Source organism: Gymnogyps californianus, chromosome 2 (genome assembly GCF_018139145.2).
Source record: "Gymnogyps californianus isolate 813 chromosome 2, ASM1813914v2, whole genome shotgun sequence".
NCBI lineage: Eukaryota > Metazoa > Chordata > Aves > Accipitriformes > Cathartidae > Gymnogyps > Gymnogyps californianus.
The window spans coordinates 161,089,879-161,114,164 of NC_059472.1; the positions used below are offsets into that span (position 1 = coordinate 161,089,879).

The 24,286-nt window shown below is 41.0% G+C and overlaps 1 protein-coding gene across 2 annotated transcripts in view; it reads left to right on the forward strand.

Annotated features, from left to right (window-relative positions):
- Window positions 1-24,286, forward strand: part of XYLB (xylulokinase) — a 91,369-nt gene that overhangs the window by 64,891 nt on the left and 2,192 nt on the right. The window contains exons 16-19 of one of the 2 annotated variants that reach the window (XM_050892274.1): window positions 6,021-6,079; window positions 9,921-10,008; window positions 12,853-12,947; window positions 14,752-14,768. In XM_050892274.1, coding sequence (XP_050748231.1) covers window positions 6,021-6,079; window positions 9,921-10,008; window positions 12,853-12,947; window positions 14,752-14,768 — 259 coding nt within the window. Of the gene's footprint in view, window positions 1-6,020; window positions 6,080-9,920; window positions 10,009-12,852; window positions 12,948-14,751; window positions 14,769-20,847; window positions 21,133-24,286 lie in introns of those variants that run through there. The other variant, XM_050892273.1, reaches the window with a different exon arrangement.

The window sequence follows — 24,286 nt, forward strand, 5'->3', positions numbered from 1 at the left end:
GCCTTAGAGGCTGATGATCAATTCTATCCTTAAAAGTTGTTTTTCTTCCCCAGGCACTGCATTTAAAAAATAAGAATAAATTCTATGTCTGGAAAATTTCTGACATACATTTGAGCAGTTGAAACCCTCAGTGAAATTAAAGCACTTTACGAAATATGAAAACTTCTTTGCTTATAAGTAACAAAACAGCCAACCTGTATGGCAAATATGGCTTGCTTTTCTCTGTAATAAATTAGCTGATGCTTCAAAGTGAAAGTCAGAAGCACTACTAAAAAATAGTTTTTGAATAGCTTTTATGAATTACTGTATTGTTTTTAGAATTGTGAAGGTGGCTGAATTTGAATATTTGGCTTCAAGCTTGTAATTTATTCACTCGGGCAGTTGTATTGGTCTAAACTAAAAAAAAAAGGGAAAGAAAACCAAAGAGTTTACATTACTTTTGCCTCAATCAGGTAGATATTGTCTAATATGCTGAAGGCTGGTTTGTGGCAGTCTTTTTCCAAACCACTCTATGATATGATTCTATGTCAGAAGTGATGCGGCACAACGAGGTAGAGAAGCAAGTGCCTTTGGAGCCAGTCCTAGAACTCACAGGGACATAAAAGGCGCTCACTACCTTGTACATTTTCATATTTGAAAGGGTATAGACAGGAGAAACCTTTTACCATAGCGGGAGTTTAATTTCACAGTCTTTTTATGAATAAGAAAGATTAGCATGAATTTTGGAAGAGTTAATATGCAAGGAGGACGATTTTGGAACATTTGTTTTAGAAATGGGACAAAATAATCATATATTTTTGTTTTGTTTTTCTTGAATGAAAAGCTAAAAAATACTTTTTTTGAAATTATAGTGTTTGGAGTTAATCAGAGAAATAAAGGAGGGGCTGATACTTTTCTCGTTGCTTGCAAATTGTAAATTGCAGTTATTCGCAATCATGCTTATAGCTGGCGTGGGTTCATGTGCATAATCAGCCCCTTTTTGAATGCATGTTATATTGTTCTGTTTTATTTATGGATTCAGTTGTGATGAGAAAGATGTTATGAAGTTGTTTGGATGAAGCCCTGGAAATGTCTTTTAGGAGTTTTGAAAGTCAGCGAGTGCCTGGAGTTTGGGGTACAAACCGGGGCTGTGTGTAGCACTGGAAATCTAGATGAAAAAGTTGAAGAATTTTCAGCCTCAAAATGGAAGGTCGAATTCTGCTTTCGGACTTTGCGGCACATGAGCCAGCAAAATTCTGGGCTGACACAGGCACATTGGTACCGTCCAGTTGAAATATAGCCAGATCCAAAAGCCCTGAGGTCAGGAGTCATCCCATCGATTTCAGCATCCGGACCCGTTAGCAGTCTGATCTGGCCCCACTCCTGGTGGAACAGGAGGCTGAATTTCTACCTCCATTCTCCTTGCACAAATGATGTGGCAGCAGACTTCTGATGCTAATTATCAGCACTAACCTTCTGATTGATGCAAGTTTGCTTATGTGATTATTTTTCTTAATAGCCATGGTTATGTGCCAAGACCATTAGAGGGGATGTCAGGCTGCTCAGGAGAGACTCGCCCTGTGTTACCGGTTCCACTGTCTCACTTGCTGAATCTGCTTGGGCAATGCTCTTTGAGTCTGCACTTTCTAAAATCTTTGGTTTTCTGTCCACTTTTTGTCTTAATCTGCTTAAACTGCCTGCTTTTCTGGGAAGGCATCAGTTCTGTGTTTTTAAATATACAGTGATGCAGGACTTCAGTCTTTTTGGGACCACTGACAATGGCTGAACACAAATAACAGTAATTTCTCTCTCTTCTCAGTGACAGATTTTTTTTTTCCCCCCTATGTGCCTTTCAATGAAAGCAATATTTTGGCTGAAAACAAGAGCCAGGAAATGAACTTTAACATCACTCAGTTCTTGCTGGATCTCTGTGAAAGGCAGAATGGGGCTTGTTGTGTGACTAGTAACATACATAGAGTGGGCTGACTTCTCAGCCTTGTGTGGGAAAGTGCCTCATGCTCGGTCTTCCCGCGTAAGTGAACTTCTTCACTTGGGTATTCCCCCCCTCCTCCTGTCCAGTGGGAATTATTATTTTAACTGAATTTTGTTAGATCAGTCGCCACATTCCACAGCAGATAATAGATCTGTAGAAGACGTGCATATTGCAGGACGACACCATGCCATGTGGAGCTGCAAACGCTTTCTAGATAGGGTTAAAATTCTGTATCAGCTCTCTAAAAAATCATTAGTTTTTAAATAGGAAGGAAATAAACTGGTTGGTTAGGTACTATGCAGGGAGCTTTTAATTAAAAGATGTTTAAATCTGATTCTCTCAACTGTCAAAGAATTGAATTCATGAATTATGTTTGCTACAGTTGTTTTTTTTTTTAGTAACACTGTATTTAAGTTCTTTCTGTGCACTGCTGTAGGGGATAGATGGTAGCTCCTGACAGATTCAAACATAGCTGGCTGAGAACAGTGGTAGTGATGGATGAACGATGTCTTTGTTAATGCCCCTGTATACATAAATGATGGGCTTTCTTTATTTATTTATAAGATGTATCCAATTACACATCTCAGAGCAAATGTCCACCGTTCAGTAAAGCACACAATAATGGCATTAAAAAGACAATCCCCGAAATCAGTGATTAATGCATTTTCCTCACTCTCCGGAGAGAGATTGAAATAAGAGGTAAACCTAAAATTCAGCAAATTCAAGTTAGTTCTTTTGGGACCTACTCCTCATCTTTGAGAAGTAGCTGAAACTCAACCAGAGAAGCTGTTGTGTCTGCTCTGGCTGTACGCAGAGCTGCCTCTGGAAACGCAGCGCAGTGGGTTCACCCAAGATCACTCTTCCACGTGGTCTGGATGGACCAGTCCCACCAGTCTGATTCTGTTGTCAGACAGTGATGGCTAGGGTTCACTAGGCTGTTACCTACTGGGCTACGTTTTGGTGAAGCGAGCCATCTGTTTAACCCCAGCTGGCAACTAAGCACCACACAGCCACTTGCTCACTCTCCCCACAGTGGGATAGGGGAGAGAATCGGAAGAGCAAAAGTGAGAAAACTCGTGGGCTGAGATAAAGACAGTTTAATAGGTGAAGCAAAAGCCGCACACGCAAGCAAAGCAAAACAAGGAATTCATTCACCACTTCCCATCGGCAGGCAGGTGTTCAGCCATCGCCAGGAAAACAGGGCTCCAGCATGCATAACAGTTACTTGGGAAGACAAACGCCATCACTCCAAACGTCCCCCCTTCCTTCTTCTTCCCCCAGCTTTATAGGCTGAGCATGACGTCCTATGGTATGGAATATCCCTTTGGTCTGTTGGGGTCAGCTGTCCCGGCTGTGTCCCCTCCCAGCTTCTTGTGCACCCCAGCCTCCTCGCTGGTGGGGTGGGGTGAGGAGCAGAAAAGGCCTTGACTCTGTGTAAGCACTGCTCAGCAATAACGAAAACATCTCTGTATTATCAACACTGTTTCCAGCACAAATCCAAAACATAGGCCCATACTAGCTACTATGAAGAAAATTAACTCTATCCCAGCCAAAATCAGCACACCATCCTAATTATTTGAAGTGGAGGAGAATGAATGGTTTTGCCCTTCATGTAGCTTCAGCATGGGGTTTGGGGTTTTTTTACTGTGTATCTGTGTGTGTTTGTACTCACGAGCTGATCCAGTTTAGAACTTGAGATGTCCGACCAACATTAGAAACTTCACAGTGTAAATTAAGTTAGTTTCTTTTATCAAGTAGGTTAGCTATATACTGAAATAATTCTTAGTATTATTCTGGGTTAAGATGCGTGTGCAGATAATCAGGGTGTTAAACACTTTTAGACTTGAGATCTGTTTGCCCTCTTGGTAGATATCTAACTCAACTAATAGTAGGGTAAATGCATACCCATGAGTGGTTTATATCGAATCACTAATGCACTGTAAATTCACCCCTACTTTTCTTAGGGTAACTTATTTATATCAAACTATCTTGAATTACAGTTATGGCATAAATTGATAATGTAGCCAAAATGTGAATCTTCTGACCTAGCAAGGAGTAAGTCTCCTGTCCAGTCCTCGATGCAGTCCTAATGCAAACATGTTATCTGTTACAGGGGCATTGAAGTCAGCTAGAAGGCACAAATCAGCCCTACCTGGCCTATCAGTTACTGTGCCAGTGAAAGCAGACAGCAATATATACTGACAGAGCTCCGAAACATTTCGAAAGTTGTAGAGCAGAAGTCCTAAGACAGAGAGCTGGCATGCAGATGGAAGTGCAAGAAGCAGTTGAGCTAAGATACGTTTGCGGTTTTCACAGAGGTGGTTGCTGTTTGACTTTACCACTTTTATATTGTCCACCATTCTTTCCTGATGGTGATAGCCCAGCAGTTTATTCAGCCCCTTTCCAGAGGCAGTGGAGAGCAAGCATGCCTTATTCTTCGGTTTTAGCTGCTGTGAAGTGTAGCAAACATGTTTGTTTCTCATTCTGTCTTGCTGTCTGTCTCTGAAATGTGGTATTTTCATGTTGGATGTGGTAGTTCTGCAAGAATTTATATTCGCAACAAGATTTAGCAAGACAGAATTGCGACTACTAGACAAATCATTTAGAGTTCAGTTTGGTTTCTAGGAACAGAGGCTTACTAGTTATTTTTCACTGGTTTCTGTGCTATTATGTTGTTGTGATAATCTTGGCAGGGATCTGTCACTCTGTGTTGGTATAATTGAAACTTGTTTTCCCTGAGGAATCACTCTGCTGTTTGTTTTATTTGTTTACTGACATTGACAGAGATCCTAATGGCTTTTAAAACCCAATTTGTGCATCACTGAATATCCTCCAAAGAGGAAAATAAAATTAAATTTATCAGTAAAATAGGGTCCCCCATGCAATGCTTTGTTTGGGTCTTAGACTCCACCTGAGCACCTAGCTGTGGGTCTACAAATGGCACGGTGAGCTGCATCTTCTCTTTATTTCTAATTCTGTCTTCAGGGCTTTTGTCATTAAGATACTTGAAAGGATAAATGACAATAAGTTATTTAGGGCATCAGTATAAGTTGACCAGCTTTGCCTTGTGAGAAATAAATTATCTTTAGCTTTTATTAAAAAGGAGGATAAGATAACAAAATAATACCTACAGTAAAATTCCCCTTTTTGGGAGGGTGTACATGATGGTATCTCTTATTGTCATAAATCAGGGTAATTAAGTGTTTAGATTTTTTAAGTATACGATATCAAAATATTTATGCATTTATTTTGTTTTAAGCCTTTGAAGAATTTCAGTGAGATCATTTGAACTACTCATGTTCATAATGCCTTGCTGAATTGTGGTTATGGACAGATGTATGGCTTGTTGCATGCCGTGCTCCAGAGGAGCATGCACACAAATAAATGATGAGGCACAGGACAGACATTCAGGAATGTGAGAAGGAAGAGTGGGTTTCTTTAAGGACTAAAGAATGCAGGATAATTTTTTTAACACCCCCAAAGCTGTGACTTTGCGTTGGATGAAGATTCAGATTTTTTTTTTTTTTTATTTTATTGAAGTGACTTAGACCATCTCTAATTACCTTTTGACACACTTCCTTGTCATTCAAGCATATAGGGATTGCCCAGGTTTCAGTGAACTCTGACTGTGAACTTCACGAGGAGATAAGTTTGGAAAATACTGCTGATTTTAAAGGTTATCTGTCAGTTTGTATATATACAGCTATGAGCCAAACCAATCTGACCTCAAACCAGAGCTGTAGTACCATAACACTCTGCCTTTCTTATTGTATATCTCTTTTGCAAATCTCCCTGACTTTGATAGCACTATAATAGTAATAATAGATCTGCAATATTTGTGTTGCCTCTTCTAAGGAAGTGTTCTAATGTGCCTTGGAAAGGTGGGTAATTAGTCTTATCTCCTTTTTTACAGAAGGTAAATTAGAGGTACAGAGAGAGCACCCAGACCATCTGACTCCCACCTGCTTGTTCTCATTGCTTCGTTCAGTAGTGCAAATCTTGACAATACGCACTTTCGGTCTGATCTATATGTTGTATTGCATTGCAGTGCCCAGAACAAGGATTATGGCTACTGGTGGTGCATCCCACAATAAAAAGATCTTGCAGGTAAGTAGAAAATTAAATCCTTTGAACGGAACTTGCAGTTACATCTGCATTTTTATTTTGATGTACTGAATCCAAATCACTGCAGCTGCACAGGAAGGTGTGGATATGGGATTGTGAATCTGCTGCAGGTCTTTGGGGCTTTTCTTCAGGTTTAGTGTGGAAACCGTTAGCCTAATGCTAATTTTGCATTGAACTTTAAAGGTTTTTTTACACTCAACTAGTTTTATGAATGTGTATCTGAAGCACTGGTGATTTCCAGGTCTCATCACTTACATCAAATCAATCAGCAAAGAAATCAGGAAGAGACTTGATATGATACCTGAGATTTTTGTAGTTTTTGCCATGGATTTAAACTAGAGGGGGATTTTGCTGGTGTTGAACACTCAAAAAAAACCCACCCCAAACAAACAAAAAAACCCAAACAAACCCCCAAACCCTGCCCTTGTTGTTCTGAGTATCTGTTACTTATTAGCATTGTGTCACATGTTGGGGGGAGACTATGTTTCTGTATAGTCTGTTTTTCCTCTTCCCACCTTCCTTTTCTGCTGCTGTTGCTGCACATCCAGCCCTGGTGAAGATCCTTCGCCTGTCTTCTTGAGAACAGGGTACTGCATGCTCTCTGTTTCTGCCCGTTGAGATTTGGCAAAGCCTTGCTCATGAATGGTGAGATGCCTCTCACCCGGCTTTTGCTATCACAGAGCTAGACGTCTGGGTTGGGATTCATCTTGCCTGAATCCAGTCGTCTGTGATGTGATGTCTGTATAGGATCTGTCAATCCTGTAATAGTCAGGGGAGATCCAGTCAGTTACAGTGCAAAGGAAACTGGATGGTGTTTTAACTTACCAAATGTAGATGTCTCCCTCCGGGTGAGCCGGAGAGCTTTCTGTACTCCAGTGACTGCCTTGACAAGCTCCCCTTTGACTAGAGGCTCCGACACTGAGCCTGGAGGTAGACATTTGCACCAGAAGGCACTCGTCTTTAATCTTGGGCTAAGTCCTGGCACTGAAGTTAGTCAACACAGGGTGAATTATTTTCTGGAGATGCCAATCCCTTTCCATCAGCTAGAGAGAGTCTAGAGGCCAGCCTCAACTACGCACCATACTCTTTGACAGTTGCAATCATATGAAAGGAAGCTCGTCTGCTCTGCGAAACCTGAGCTGGAATAAATGGAGGTTGAAGAGCAAAAAGCAAAAAGGCATCTCCTAAGGCATCTAAAACACGTGTTTGTATAACCATTGCTTGTACAGCTGATTGGGACACAACAAATTTGGCATGTTTTGCCTGTAGATGTCATTTCTCTTCATCTGCTTTGGTTATTTTGCTTAGGAACTTGACGTTGGAAAATTAACTGATAGGTTAATTGCTTAAAACATTGGTCCCTACTGGAGTAATTCTACTAAGAATACGTCAGGGAAGAGATTGGATTAATAGATGAGTTTGTTTTTAAAGCTGTATTTCCAGTTTAGGTGCCAGGAGGATTTCCTTGCTGTGGAATGAAGGCAGAGAACTGAATGTTCTTATAACATGTAATTCTGCAACATACACACCTGAAAAATTGTGGGGATGGGAGAGTGGTGGCTGTGGTGCTTGCTCCTCATGTGTAACAATACAGCTGCTTTTAAACCTCATTAGAAGTGTCTTAAAATAATATGATCAATACAGTGTCATCCACTTAATTCAATCACTGGTTAATTGGATCCTCCTTTTTAATTTAATCAAAACCTCAGAAACCATATCAGTTGCATGAAGAATAACAGCTTCTACCCTTATCATGGTCAATTTTGGATAATTTGTTCCAGGGCTACAAAAGACTATCATTTAATTAATCAACATGCAGTAACTCCTATATTTTACACCGCAAAGGAGGCAACTTAGGAAAATCTGTTAAAAAATATAGTAGGGCAGCTTTCGCCACGGTTCTGGGAAGCTTTTTATAACATACGTGGTGCTTGATTAATGACCGCATGAAACACAGTGAAATATTTTTAGCAGTAAAACCTCTAACAGTTTCTTTTAAAATTATTCATGAGACCACAGTTTCAAATGACTTAATATATGAACTTTGAATAATTTTAATTTTATAATCATGTGGCACAAAAGGTAGTTATTATTTGTAGTATTGCAGCACTTATTAGCATTCTGTACATAGTTGAGCTGCATTGTATAAGGCTCTTCAGAGATGCAAAAAAACCCCAAAGGACCTCTGTTGTCCGAAGGAATGTACAATTCAAGCTTAAGACAAGAAGTACCTGTTAGAGATGAGATGAAGAAGCAGATGGGGAATGTGCTGAAACAATACAGTAGTATTGGCTGGCAGGATGGGCAGTGGAACCAGCGCTCTGTGACTTTACCATTGCCAGAGGGCTTTTTAATAGATACCACGATTAATTTTCCATTTGTCCTCTAGCATTGAAGCTCATGTATTGCTCAATGCTTGCTTGCAAGCGAAGTTAGGCAATACTGACTTGGCTATCTTACCACAAGAGAGTGTTTTAAGTGTATAACCTCAGGCTTTCATTGGATTCTAGTTAGCAACCAGCCACTTCTGTTTAAAATTATGAAAATTGGTGATTTTCAAAGGTTTTGATTTGCAGATTCCCCACAAACTTTCAGAGAAAGAGGCAAAATTCTTTAGAAATGTCACATACTGTTTATAGCATATATGGATTGAATTTCTTAGTCATCTTTTATGAAGCCCTGGGGCCCATGATCAGTAGGGCTGTAAATTCCTGGATCGGGGTTGCAGATCACTTATCCAAATGCTTTGGATTCCTGGACACTCTGGCCTTATTTTAGACTCGATTGTATGGATATAAATCGGGTGATACGCTGTTCCCTTTGGCAAAAGTAATAAAACCAGCACAAGTTAAATCTGAATTGTTACCTGCTTCTTGTGTTGCTCAGCCTGAGGGCACCTGCAATCCTAGAGGTGATGAAACCAAAATGGAAAGAGTTTGTTGACAGTGTTTTTGGAAAAGTTCATGAACCTCCCGTGTCCCTATCCAAATATGTCTTCATTTTTTGCCCTTCTGTATCTGTTTTCCTAAACCTACTGTGGGGAAAAGCACATGTACTCAGGGAATGCAAGATGCCTGGTGTCAATTTCAGTGCAGAATGATGTGTGGTTGAGTAACTTTAGTATCTGTTGGATACCGTAACAAATTCTTTGCCTGTAAAATTTTCTTTGTATTGCTCAAGCCAAGTTGAGAAGTGTCTTGGTATATCTTCATAGCGAAGGATCCCTCAAATACAGGAAAATTCCTGGTAAATGTAGAGACTGTGTAACCAGCTCTTGTGTCATTCTTCCTTCTAACCCTAATACGATGGGAATGGTGGAGGTGAAGAAGACAGGCTTAGCAGGCCATCATACTGCTGGAGCTTTTATTTTATCAAAGTTGAGAACTGAGGAGCCATGACTGGTTCCTCTCTCCTTCCTTCCCACTTGGCTCAGCTATAAATGCGATGGAAGAAAACAGGCACCGGTTGTGGGTTCATGAGCGGATCTCCTTGCTCTGATGTAAGCCTTTGGCATGGGCTGATTGTGTGAGCTTATGAGGGAGACGATGCTTGAACCTGGACTCCTCTGAACTTACAATAAAGAGATCTGGAGAGAAATGGGACTTTGTTTCCTGGCTGCAGTTACACCTCGAGCTCAGATTTACCAATACACTGTTGTGTGGCAAGTTCAGGACTCGTTGTTGCCTACAGTGCTTCTTCCCGTGGGTACCCAAATGCTTGGCTGGGGTGTACGGTAGTTATTTGTTTTCCTAAGCAGTGATAGGGCATTGCTTATCCCTTGTCTTTCACGGACATGCATAACCGATGCTTTGATACTTCTCAGGTCCTGTCTGATGTGTTCAACGCACCGGTGTACACTATTGATACCGCCAACTCGGCTTGTTTGGGAAGTGCTTACAGAGCAATTCATGGTAAGACTGTAAGGAGATACTTCTGAGCAGTCTGGGCATTTAATTTCAGTTGGTTAATACTTGGAATTAACATTACTGAAAATGAGCGGAGAATAAAGCTGTGTGGATCTGACTGGAAAGTCACTCATGTCAAAGACGGTTTTTTGCTCTTAGTATGCTTGGATCAGGCCTAAGAATAACATTTACATTATAATTCAAGTCTGGTGGCTGCTTCTCAACCAAGGGATAGGGCCTGGAAACTGTTGATACTGACAGGGGAAGGTCTAGGACCTTAATGTGTTGAGCTGCTATCTCCATGTGCCGCTCTTGAAAGAATACAGCCAACTGAAGGTGCTGGTGTAGCGTGCTGCCCCGGTTTGTGGACCAGGCTGTAAACTGGATTACTGAAATGGTGAAACCAAACAAAAGATCAGTCCTAGGAAAGATGATCAGAGAGGGCAGGCACGACAGGACCAGTAATACTGCTGCCCAAGTAAATGTTGTTAAACCTGTATGTATCTTCCAGCTTTTAAATGTCAAGACGAAGGATATGCAAGGTGTCCTGGGCTCCATGCTCAAGTATGTGCTTTCTCTTGTAAAAGCATAGATCTTGGGATACTCTTAGGTTGACCAGTCATTTTGCTTGCTGTACTACATCACTCACTGTAATGCAGCAGTCCAAGTCCCAGACTTAAAGTGTTAATTAACTTATATCTATTAATGCATGCAGGTCTATGTTAAGGGTGGGTGTCCTGGTTTCAGCTGGAATAGAGTTAATTTTCTTCCTAGTAGCTGGTATAATGTTGTGTTTGGATTTAGTATGAGAATAATGTTGCTAACACACTGATGTTTTAGTTGTTGCTAAGTAGTGTTTATACTAAGGCAAGGATTTTTCGGCTTCTCGTGCCCAGCCAGCAAGAAGGCTGGAGGGGCACAAGAAGTTGGGAGGGGACACAGCCAGGACAGCTGACCCCAACTGGCCAAAGGGATATTCCATACCATATGACATCATGCCCAGAATATAAACTGGAGGGAGTTGGCCGGGAGGGGTGGATCGCTGCTTGGGGACTGGCTGAGCATCTGTCAGTGGGTGGTGAGCAATTGCATTGTGCACTACTTGTCTTTCTTGGGTTATATTTCACTCTCTTTTCGTTATCTTCCTTTTCATTATTGTTAATATTATAATTATATTATTTTTAAATTTCAATTATTGAACTGTTCTTATCTCAACCCATGAGTTTTACTTGTTTTCGATTCTCCTCCCCATCTCACCAGCGGGGCGGGGAGTGAGTGAGCGGCTGCGTGGAGCTTTGTTGCTACTGGGGTTAAACCATGACAGTGGGCCATCAGCCATTTAAGAGTTGAATCCCAGGCAGGAAATTTTATTCATGTATTTTAAAACAGTTTCTAATATCTTACAGCTAAACAAATCAAGAAATGTGTATCAAATTCTGAAGTCCTTATTTAGGCCAACTTTTGTTAGCCTCAGTTTTTCTGATTAGAAGCTTTAGGATTTAGACCTTAAGACATGGATACCTTCTGTACAAGTTCATGTAAGATCATGGGATTGCAACAGCATGGAAAAGATAACATCAGCCATCAGAAGAAATCAGCCAAGTTTTAATTTTAGAAGCAAATTCTGCTGTCACATTATAGCATCTGAAGACTACATGCTCTCTTGCATTTGAAAACAGCACAGAAAATTGCACAGCCAAAACTTGAGTCGATGTGTTTAATGCACACAGCATGCTCTCCTCTTTATTTCCAGAAAAGACACAAGGGTTCTGTCAGGCAAAGTATGCTTTTGCAGGACAGTGGAAACAGTACTGTTCGATTATCAGTATGTTTGAAGCCACAGTGGGACCATTTTTCCACCTTGGGGCCCAAATTTCCAAACTGTTTTTCCTCCGTACTCAAACTTTGCCTACTGCTTCAGAAGCCACCAGAAGCTTCCCAGCACCTAATGCTGCAGGCAAATTCCTTGTCCGTGAATGCATGTGAAATGTGGAGCCGTCATTAAGGTTTGTGCAGGTATTTTGTATGTATGGAAGATGTGTGTTCCCTCTGCCAGTTTGGCATATGAAATCTTGAGACTTGGTTGACAGAGCGTTTGAGTGAAGATTTCAGATGCCATGCTGATGGAGGACTCCTTAGCTCAGGTACTCTGCCAGCCAAGCCCCAGAGGTTTGCTGTGTGTGTTTCTAAATGGCAGTTTTGATTGATGCTTTCAGCTGACTCACTCTTGGCCAGGCAAAGGAATTGAGTAAAGGTGAAGACTTGCTAATATAAATGAAATATTGATGGCAAGGGCTCCTTAATATATTACAGTGTACATCTGCAAGTAGGGTGTTCCACAGTTAGCCTGGGGTTCTCGGCAGGTGTACAAGGAACTCCTGAAATGCTGCGATTCACTTGCAAAGCAAAATGCTGTAGTAGCAGAACTCCCCTATTATTCTGCTTCCTTATATGTATTTAGTAATTTGTAACATATTTTCTTGACAGTATTTTCAGTTCTCTTCCTTTTTTTGTTTAGTCACATTTTGTCCTTGAATCCCTTGCTTCCACGTGTTTTCACTGCTGTTTACTGTACTGTTGTAACCATAAATAATTACTGATATTGTTGAGTAGCATTTCTGCTGCTTACCTGTTCTCCAGGGTACGAATTAGGTGATTGGCAAAAACTCAATCACAGAGCCCCCACTTCCCGGGCTAGCGCGTAGGAATGTAAGATCTGCCATTTATCCTTCAATCCTGAATGCTGACCTGACCAGGGAAGATCAATACAATGTATTAATTTGCCAGGGAGTCAAGGCACATCCCTCATCGTGCTTTTTGCATTGATCAGGATTGTGATTCTCGTTGCAGGGCTTGTAGCTGAGACGAATGTGTCCTTGGCTGATGTCGTGAAATTAGCACCAGAGCCTGGATTGGCTGTTACACCAACTGCTGGAGCTGAGGAGGTGAGCAAGCTTGGGAATACCATTTTTCTTTTCATTTCCTGTCTGCTTCAAAAGATAGTGGTTTACTAATTCTTCTAGTAAAATAGATCAATTTAAGAAACATTTGGTTACACAATTCTTACTCCTTGTTGTAAAGATAGATTTGATTTTGGGAGATCTTTAGTTTTTTAATGATGCAATAATCTGATCACTCCATCCATGTCTGAGAGTGATTTTTCCTAACTGGGTGTGATCAGAGAGCAAAATCTGTTGCTTAAGGGACATAAAAAGTTATAAAACAGGTTGAATTTGGATACAGGTCAGTCAGGTCGTAACTGATAATATTGACAAAATAGTCTTGACTTGTTTGCAGCAAGCAGCATGGAAAAAGGCGTGGTGAAGGTGCTTTCTGGCCTCTTTGAAAACGTCCCCAAAAATCCTTCCTGTCTGATCTTAAACAGTGGTCAGCAATTGTATAACTTCACTTGTAGTTCCCAGTTGGAAAGCGTGCCAACGGGGAGGATTCAGTAAGCACGGGTCTTCAGTATCATGCCCATCCTGGGAATTTCAGTGCATCTGAAGGTGAAGCTTGTGCTTTGTGGGTCCATATAGATAAAGCAAAAGAAATAGTTATCGTTGCTAACTATGTGGTTCCAGCGCCTGTAAAACCAAGGAAGGAATCGTTGTCTCAGGCCCTCCAGTGCAACCCTGCACCTCTCACTATCAGGTGCCAAAGGCCTTAGTTTACAACAGCTTCTGAAATATAATGTCCAGTAATAAATAAACAATACAATATAGCAAGATTCCTAGACAACACAAGTTTAAATAACCAAACGTGAATCTAACTCTCTCTTCAGCTGTGCAGAAACTTCTTTTACATCAACACAGCCTTACACTCCCCATTTATGAGATTTGGATGTGCCCTGACTACAGGCAACAAGGTTTTAAAGCTTTTATTTAAACTGGGAAATTAATGATCTGCCAAAACTACTAACTCCCAGCTACATGTGTAGTGGAGCACTAGATATCATCATGAGTAATAATAGAAATGATCATGCTGCATTGTGCCTGCCAGCGTATTATTTAATTATTAACTGAGATGGAGGAGCTCAGTAATCGAATAGAAGTCCCCTTCAGAAATATTAAGACATTGAATAATTTAAACTTGATTGATCTTATCTCATTTACTCAACCTTCCCCCCTTCATTTTAAAAGATAAAATAATTAACAGCAATGGCCTGTGTCATGTGTGTTGCAGCTGAAGCCTTCTGCAGGGAATACACTTCAGGAGCAGATCCTCGGTGTCTGATTCAACCTCACGTTGCTGCCCTGTTCCCCCCAAAAATGCTGTCTGCTGAAAAGCTGCCAGGCTGGCGTGTGTGGAGGTGGAGAGTGCTCAGAGACCTGCTTTTGACCCCCCGGTGCTGCTTCAGCTATAAAACTCAAGGGCAGGGAATACAGCTGTCACTCACAGGGGCCTTGCAAGAGCAGCAAGCACCGTGTACCCCTGCAGGGGCCAAGCTAACCTAACTGGAAAGATCAGTGGGGAATTCATTTACCTCTTTCTATTTTACTGTCTGCATAAAATGGCCTGGAAGCTAAAAGAGTTAATTATCTCCCTCTCAATACTTTTCTTCTCCTTTTCCACTTGGTTAGACCTGACTCTCATAGCACATCTTTTTATTGGTTTTAAATGATGTACAGCAGTGAATTATTGCCCCAGTAGATAGGAGTGAATGATAGAGAAGGTAGTGGCCAAACAGCATGTGAAGGAATAACCGTTCCTGCGCTTTAGCTTAGCTTGCCAGCTTCATTCCATTAAAAGCAGCTTCTTGCAATTATGTATTCCACACCATTTTTTTTTTTCTTCCTGTCTTATAATTTTGCAGTTGATGGTGGATTCCCTGGCTAGTTTCATGGCTGTGAAACTGCAGAAAGCCAGAGGGCCTGTCAGTAATACAGTGTGTTAGCATGAACAGTGCAGTAAAAATTCATAATGTGATGAGTCAGTTTGATTCTGTTTTTTACAGAGCTGCATCTCCCTGTCCATCCAATTTCATTCTGTTGAGGTTAGAGCCTTTCACTTAAATGACGGTTCTTTTTATAAACTTCAAAGTCATCCTGAGGTTAAGTTCTGTCTCACTGAGGAGCTCTTCTGAAAGAGTCTGGCTAACCAATGTGAAATTCCCCGCACCACTTCCCTACATTTTTTGGATGGCTACAGCTAAATCTTGGCAGGGTGGAGAAAAAACAGGTCATAACACAGCAATCTGCTCTGGTTTCATCCTTTCTTCCTGGTGTAGGTCAGAGACAACATGTGTTAGATCATTGGAGAGAGGAAAACCTCCTATAGACAGAGGTCAAACGCGACAGTTTGATGTAGTTTCCTCTTCATTGCCAAGGCTTATGCACGCAGTAGGGGTTTCCAGGAACCAAAAATGCAAAAAGTGGTTCTCTGCTGAGGGATTATTTGGGATAATGAATGTGATTTCAGAAAAGAAGGGCAGGGCACACAAAACAGCTCTTCCGGTTCAATTAAACTGATGGGCAGGTAAAATAGAATAAAGTCACAAGACGGGCAACATAGAGCTTGTGATGGGTGACGAATTAGTAGTTAGTGGAAACTGAAGTCCCCTAAGTTCCAACTTGTCTGGCAAGAATATGACTTTATCCTGTAGCAGACCATCCTGCCTTGAAGAGACCATTTCAAAGAGGATAGATCCTCTCTGTGGCTACGACCCTAAGTCTCTTAGTTGAACCTGATTTCACAGTATATTTGTAGGGTGTGGGGGCTCACTTGAGCTTATTTCTAATTCTGCAGATACCCAAACAGGTCATAAGGTATTCTGATGGTAACCACTGTGATGATAGTCTTTGGTCACTTACTCAACCAGGCTAGCTGAAGTCAGTCATCTGTGGGTTAACCTAATGAATCCTTCTTCCCTATTTTCAGAATAGCAAAAATTAAAGAGTCATCTCACCTCTTTGGAGCCTCCTCTCCCCCCTGAAGAGAAAGATTAATCAGAACCACTAAGCATGACAGAAATAACCAGGAGATTCTAGAGCAATAAATATATGTTAACAGACAGAAAGAATCTATTATTCCAGCATTAGAATTCAGATCTGTTTTAATAATCTGTTAAAACAGAGATGGTTGGCTAGTTGGTTAATTAAGCAAAAAAGCGTGAGAGAGAACATGATTATCTGGAGTTGATCACTTGTGTTTATACAAGCCGTGTGCCTATGACGTAGTATCAGATGTATTGTAATATTGTCCTGTAGGGTTTTGTAGGGAGAAGGCGTAGCGCAGTTCACTACCTCTGGATGTGTAATTTTTGATTGCATTATTGACTCTACTGAGATGTATTAATCCTGCAAAAATTCAAGAAGGGAAAATGTAGACCTAACAGGTTTTCTTGACTTTGGTGAATTGCCTTGTAAGTAGGTGGATTTATAGAAGTGACCCTATTACCCGGAAGGTTGTAATGACCTATTTATTGATTTAAAATAATGATATTTTTGTTGAGTTAGATTTTGGAGGGGGGAGGTTGTTTTCTAGAATTGGTTTAGGTTGGTAATTTAGTGCAAAATAGGTAATAATAATACAACCACAAAAATATAATAGGTATTGATGGGAGTTTGATTAAGGTGATTTGTGTAGCCAATAATTTTTTTTAACCTATTACACTGATTAAGATAGGCTTGCAGAATGAATATCTGAAGTAAATAAAGTAACTGTTTGAGGTGTAGTTCCTTGGAGGAGTCTTCAGAGTATTTCAGGACACTGTCATATTCTTTCTGCTTTATGAGTATTCTTTCTGTGTTAAGAAAGGTGAACAACTGCTATGATTTTAAAAAAAAAAATCTGTAACTCTTGATTTCTTAAGCAAATCTCTTTGAATAATTTGAGTTTGGTTTAAAAAAAAAACAAGGAACCTATCAAAAGTAGCAAGTGTTTGTGAGAGACTGATTAATTTTAATCTATTCAGGGTAGATTAAATGTACTTGGGTAGATTAAAATTAGATAATCATCAGCATCATCTTTGTAATTTGTAAATTTTGAATTGCTCCAATCATTGGCTAACATAGCATTGCAGGAGATAGAAGGATCCATGTGGATTGTCACTTGTAGTAATAATTTGTAGCTAGTTTTGCTTTTAGAGGGCGGCAGGGACAATGTAAACAGTAAAAGCCCTGTTGAGTTCATAGGCTGGTACTATGGTGAGATATAGTATGAAGATGACGTATTTGATTTGGACTAGAGAACAAGGTAACGTTTATTTGAATGCATTTTCCAAGGAGGGCGGGTTAAGTTATTCTCTGTTATAATGCAATATTTATCATTAGCGTTTTCTTAGTTATTTGTGGGATTGTTGGAGTGTGGCCAGATTGTCCCAGGAGAGAAGTTTAGGGTTTGTAAATTAAGCCATCAGAGTACTGCTGATGTTGTGGAGTAGGCTATAGAGATAAGCAGGAGAAAAGGCTGTAATATAGCAAGGACAATTAAATTATGGACAATAATAAAGTTCATGTTGTGATACATGTAATTACTTTTGTTAAATATCATGGTTTGATATATTAGGTTTGAGGCTATGACAGAGAGGGAATTTATGTTCTTGAGTTTTTATGCATCATTGAGAGTTCTTTATTCCCTTTGGACCTCAATTATAAAAATAAATCTATATAATTACCTCAGGAAAAAGACTCCTGGAATTGCTTAGGAGGAGTTGCTCGAGGTTCTGCGGAGGCACTTCAGTCGTGGCAGACGTGGAGAAGCATCTTTCACAGACACAACTGTGTGTGCACTCAGGCCATGTTCTCGGTCGGTGCAGTTTGGCTTTTCTTCTCCATACTTCCTGGGAGCTGCACTGCTTTGGCCCGAAACTTCAGCTGGTGTCAAGCTGGCAAGTAAAATACTGCCTGTGAAAAGCTTGTAGTACTGCTGCGCTTATCAGCCATGATGTACTGGTGGTATTACAGCCAAATTCCCTGAGGAAGAGAAATTTAAGACTTTGGCTTAGCCCTCTGAGCTGTGCTGCTTTTTACCCCAAATGAACAGGAATAGAGTACAAGGAATATTCTTAATTTTTTGTTTGCGTTTTCTTCAGGTGGTCCATAATGCAGCATTCATTTACACTAATGGCTGAGAAGCTTATTGCAAATGCCTGAATTTTCTCAATTAGCAAGCTAAGTGCTTAAGTCCAATAAGCAGGAAAAGAAACTGTATCAGTAAATGTGGTTATTCATTTATTTTGACGCATTTTAATTTAGAGTGATGTATTAACAATAATACTTCCCAGCCTTCCAGTAAATGCACTGTTGTGTATTTTGTAAAAATACTGCCGGGTAAGTAATATGGAGCCTGCTTTCTCAGTGCCTGAGCTCACTTACCAGTGCAGCTCTGTTGTGCTGAATCTTTGCTGAGAAGCGCTTAGGGTTTATCAAATTTACAGAATAGCAAAGTAAGAAATAGCAAGGCTTGATTATAGATGCTTCAGTGAATAAAGGAGCTGTTTTTGTTTGACATACTGATACTCCCAGTATAGCCATAGTTGCCTGCTCAATATTTTGTTGACTCTGATGTGCATATTTAGCAGAAATGGGAGCAATACCATTCTTTGGGAACACGAAACGAATATATGTATGTACTTCACTGAGCCCCCAAGGCCCTCATGTAGTTAGTTAAAAATACCATGCTGAGTCATGTGGCATTTCATAATAGTGGTGCATTTTATTTTCTAACCCCATAAATCTGCATAAATCTCCATGGATCCTGTGGAGTAGAGGAGTTGGGGCACATACATGTTGTATGACTTGCCCAGGGTCACTGAACGAGTCTGTTGCAGAGGTAGGAGTGAGTAGGTTTCTCTGTTTTGATCAGTGAAAGACACTGTAAGACTCAGTCCTGTGAGATGGGTTTAAAAATCGTCCTGATGATGCCTTGGCTAGCAAACAGTGTCTCTTTCCATTTGCTGTAGATACTCCGTCTCTTCTTCCCCTTCATATACTTAATCTGTTGTAGAAATGTACTTTATTTTCTGTAACATCTGGTTGGTAAAAGGGAGGCGTTGATCAAAACAGGCTCCTTCTGTAGAATTTGTTCATTAAGTCGCTCTCACCTGCCATCGTGGAAGGTGGAAGTGGGAATGAAGCGATAAATCCAGGCTTCACTGGGCAGACTGAAACTATCATTCAGGAAGAGGGAAACACAGAAACTGGGTATTTTGCCGTCAATTGAAACACAAAACCAAAAGACGCTAATGCTTTATTTCCTAGATGAGAAAACTGTGATGATGTTGTTTTTCTTTCATCTGAGAAAGTGTGAGTGTTATAGACACTGAGGCTACTGCAGGACTGTACATAAAACTGCCCAAGAACAACCCTGTCTCTTCCTACAGCCTGATAGTTTACAATTGAAACATTTTTCTCCTGAATTTTTCATGCATATACATATACAGTTGTTGGCTGTGGATCTTACCTGGAAAAGGATAAAATGCATTTAAATGCTGGATCTCACTTATTGATGAAAGCAGTAATTCAGTTTACTGGGTATGATTCATTATGTCTCTATAACCTCTCTGAACCTGGAGCCAGGAGCGAGACTGCCCTGATAATGAATAACATCAGTGCAGAGGGCTTGTAGACTAGACTGGCGGCCCCTAGGATTCATTGCGGCAGGGATATGACCTTATGGCATCCTCCTAAGGACTGCTCGAGCCTGTACCAGACCCCACACTGGCTCCTGGCAGTCCCTTCGTTGTGCTTGAGCCAGCAAGTGACCGAAACTGTCCTGGTATGGCTTGTCAGACTACTGATTTTATTAGATGGACGGTTAAAACCAGAAAGAGGAGATCAGGAAGAAGGTGTATCTCCAAGATCTAGATGAAGTACAGTTTTGGGTTGGAGCCAGCAGTAGGGCTAGGCTCTATTTAGGGTTTCAGCTGTGTAACCTGGTCACATACAAGCAGCTCATCTTCTGCAATATGTCCTGTGATAAATTTGAAGCAAAGGTTAAAAAAAAAAAAAAAAGGTAACGAATGAAACAAATCCCAGCATGGATCTCGCCCATATCCAAAAGCATAGGGCGTGTTTGAATCTGGGGTTTTGAATACATTTGAGTCTTGATTCTTGTTTTTATGGTTGTAACAATTCTGGATCTAAAAATTCCTGGAGAATTCTAGCTAGAGAAATACAAAAAAGCTACTCAGATACTTGGTGTAGTTGTGGAAAGAAGCTGGTCTCCATTTGTCCCCCTGGGCCTGGGATCAGGGAGCGAGGAGCCTGGCCGTGGAGCGGACTGTAGATGGGAAAAGTCGTGGCTGTGAAAGATGTGAAGGAGAGGAGCAGCTCAAATAGATACGGGAGTATGAGAGGGGCGGGAGAGGGAGTGTGAAGTGTATTTTAGAAGGCCTGGTCAGCATATTGGCCAAGGAGGACCTTTCTGACGGTGGTGTTTGACTGTGCTAGAGGGTGGCAGTGTGCTTATTAGCAAGGCAGAGGAGGAGGGGACAGAGGCACTGATCCGTCCTGAGGTAGCGGAGGGAGGCAAGGACAGGAGTTCTGCCTGGGTGATTAGGACAGCCATTACCGAGGGGGCATGTCAGACTGGGAGAGGTGACTTTAGCTGAGCTGCTTCCTCTGGAAGTAATGACTTCTGCTTATAGCGAGAACACAGCCACAATAAGAACAACCTGTGCGTGTCATAAAATTAAGCTGTAAAGGAGATGGTAAAAAGGACTGTGACATTTGAAGAAGGAAGACTCTGCAGCATTTTCTTGAGCAAATTGGGGAAAAAAACCCCAAACCTTCAGGTACCTACGAAGATGCTGCATTTTTCAGGTCTGAAGATGTTTTTCAACTGCAGCGTGATTTAAAAATGTAATTTTTCAACCTAGACATGTTTATTTCTTTTTCTTTTTAGCTCTATCGTCCACTTCTGAAAAGATATGCTGAGCTTGAACAGAAGGTTATCTACAACCCAACCTCTTCTTGTCTTGCAAAATAGAAGCAAACAAAATTTATAAGTCGGCTGAAGAGTGGACTCCCAAGGAGAAGATAGAAAAGATTTGGTCAGAATTTACTGGAGTTGTTTAAATCATTTTGTTCCTCTTTGTAGACAAATAATTTCTAAATGTCTGTGTTTGAGTGTGTTGGTGGAAAAAATTACATTGTGATTGAAAACCTGATTAAAAAAGCATCATATTGCTCTGTGTGTTTGTGACTTCAATTTTTCTTAGGTACTTTTCAGATCATGCTTGCTGTTTTGGAATAGCTGGATGACAGTCCCGTGTGTATATGAATCACTCTACCCATCTCTGTCAGCTTTGATTCCATGTGTTTAGCATGCTGGCCTCTGCATACCTATCTAGCACAGTATCTTAATTCCACAACTTCTGCTTAAATCTTTTGAGACTATCTTTCTGTACATCTGTAACTTGTCCATGTTTGTATCTTTGCCTACATGAAACCAACAGAAAGCATAAACACACTGACTTAATCCCATCTTTCTTTAATATGTGGAGATTTGTGGTGTTAAGGCTGATTAACGTCTTTAATCCCTGGGATCCTCAGAGAAGGGGAATTCTTGGTACATGACACTATGGAAAGTCTGTTGTGTGATAAAACATGATGTGGTTGGATTTTATATATTGTGGAAAGCACAGAGGCCTTATGTGATACAGGTGCCATTGCACAATGTTTTACTTGACCTCTGTTTTGTAAAAAAGAAAATGAGGGAACGAACGTGGGAAGTTTTACATGTTTCCTTTCTGTTTCAAAAAGCAGAGTCAGTTCATCTGCACACCAGTTTGGGGTTATTCTGTTGTTCTTTCCTCCTTCAGGTGTCATGGCTATGAAATTCTTTGTGTCGTGCTGAGTGTGACTGCAGAAGTAGGGCTCTGCTCCCAACAGGGCATGAAGGTCACTGTTTCTTTATACCGCCAGTATCCCATTTCTTTCTTGGAGATATTGAGCAGAACTGGTGACTGTCTTGCTCTGTTGCTACTCTTTCACTTCAAATCTTTTAGTCCAGATTAAGTAGCCTCTAACTGAGAAAATCTTAAGAGAAAATAAAAGCCAGGAGATCTTTCTACAGAGATGTGTGGAAGTCACAGAATTTGAATGAACATCCTAAATCACCCTGTGCAAGTGGGAACACTTTACTGCACCATTCTGCAGTGCCAGTATCTTTCCCTTAGGAGAAGATTTCTTCTGGGAGTAAAGCAGACTTGTTTAATGAAAGTGACTGAAGCCTTTCTTCCCTTCTTGCAGAAGTTGTAATGTGCCTAGGGAATAAGCCCGGGAATTGTAGGGTGTAGAGGATCTCTTTATTGAGTATTTGAGAGCTGGATTATGTCCCTGCTGGAGCTGGGTGACTCAAATTCGTATTCTTCATATTGCAGTGGCATAGGAGCGCTCTCCTGTCCCTGCTGCATCTCTGCGGTGAGGGTAGGAACCCCTTGCCATGACTCGCCTCCGGAGTGGCAGGGGAATGGGCACGTTCCTCCTTTGCTCTCCCTTTTATATTTAAGTGCTTCATTTGCTAGTACGAACAGTGCCTTTTTTTGTTCACAACTGAATAATTATAACTTCTCTGATATTAGCATGATTACTCAGAAAGGTCAAGAATTACATTTCCGAGTTTCTAAAGCAGGCTTCTTTTAAGCAATTGCTTTAAAAGGCGGCATTGCAAATACACATCTATCTCTTTTATGTGCTTATTATTCTGGGTCCCAAGGTACAGTACTAAAACGTATAATACTTCTCACAGGCCTCCACTGTCAGCAGTTGCTTTGTCATTGAGCAAGGCTGTAGAGAGGTACAGAAGGATTCATTAATGCAAGTTAAACAATGCCTACTAGTTTAAGCAGCATTACCATCATCATTAGTCTTTAGTTCTGCCTGGTTACTGGTTCGACAAACAAAGATTAACCACACAGGGAAGGGATTCAGAGAGGTGTTTTAGCTTTGTGCACTTTTGGTGACGATTTCTTGAGTAGCTCATTTGGCTTATCAGAGTGAGAAGACTGATGTCTCTTGTAGCTTTGTGGCTTTATTTACCTGTGAAATAGGAGACTCGGGGTCAATTTCTTACTCAGCTGAGGAAGGTTAAAGCTTACGTTTCCCAGCTCATAGCACATGTTAGAACATTCCTAGATAATATATTGGCTCCTAACAAAGTGTTATGTAGTGCTAGTAAGATGTTGTCTAGATGGTTTAACTACTTTCTGGGCCTGAGCTCTTCTCTGGGTAGGGAGATGGAAACACTTCCCTCTCTGTTGGGCTGGGTTGGTGCTCTCTGATGTGTCCCACGTTAGCATTAAAGCACTGTTTCCTCAAAGTAGCTGATGCACTGTGTGCTTGCTGCAGGAGTCCCTGAGAAAAGACTCGGATGCAAGGCTCTGAAGGGTCAGGAGTTGAGCACCACTGAATTATAGTATTGGTGTGGTGATGGGTTTATTAGGGCTAGCCTCTGAGGAATGGTGTCTGGAGTATAAGAATTTATAGACAAGCTCTTTTTTTTCCAGCTCACCAAAGTTGCACATGTTCACTGACTAGTGTCAGATAGAATAAGACTCAATAAATCTCCCCCTTGAAAGGTCCTTTGAAGAAATGCTGCTGTAAGACTTCCACCACTCTTTTCTTTTTGTCTTTCCAGGAATGCACATTAGCCTGTGTCCTGGTTTCAGCTGGGATAGAGTTAATTTTCTTCCTAGTAGCTGGTACAGTGCTGTGTTTTGGATTTAGTGTGAGAATAATGTTGATAGCACACTGATGTTTTAGTTGTTGCTAAGTAGTGCTTAAGTTAAGGATTTTTCAATTTCCCATGCTCTGCCAGCAAGCAGGTGTGCAAGAAGCTGGGAGGGAGCAGAGCCGGGGCAGCTGACCCCAACTAGCCAAAGGGACATTCCATACCATAGAACGTCATGCCCAGTATATAAACAGGGGGGAGTTGGCCAGGAGGGACGGATCGCTGCTGGGGCATCGGTCAGCGGGTGGTGAGCAATTGCATTGTGCATCACTGGGTTTTTTTCCCTTTTTTTCCCTCTTCTTTTTTGTTATATTCCTTTTCATTACAATTATTATTATTATGTTTCATTATTATTATTGCTAGTATTATATTTTACTTTAGTTATTAAACCATTCTTATCTCAACCCACGAGTTTTACCTTCTTTCCTGATTCTCTTCCCCATCCCACTGGGACCGGGGGGGAAGTGAGGGAGTGGCTTCATGGTGCTTAGCTGCTGGCTGGGGTTAAACCACGGCAGCCTGCCAAGGAACCACAGGCTTCTTGCTCTCACATACACATCCCTTTAAAAAAGCCCCCAGTGGTGGAAGGATCTGGTACCCTTTGGTTTCC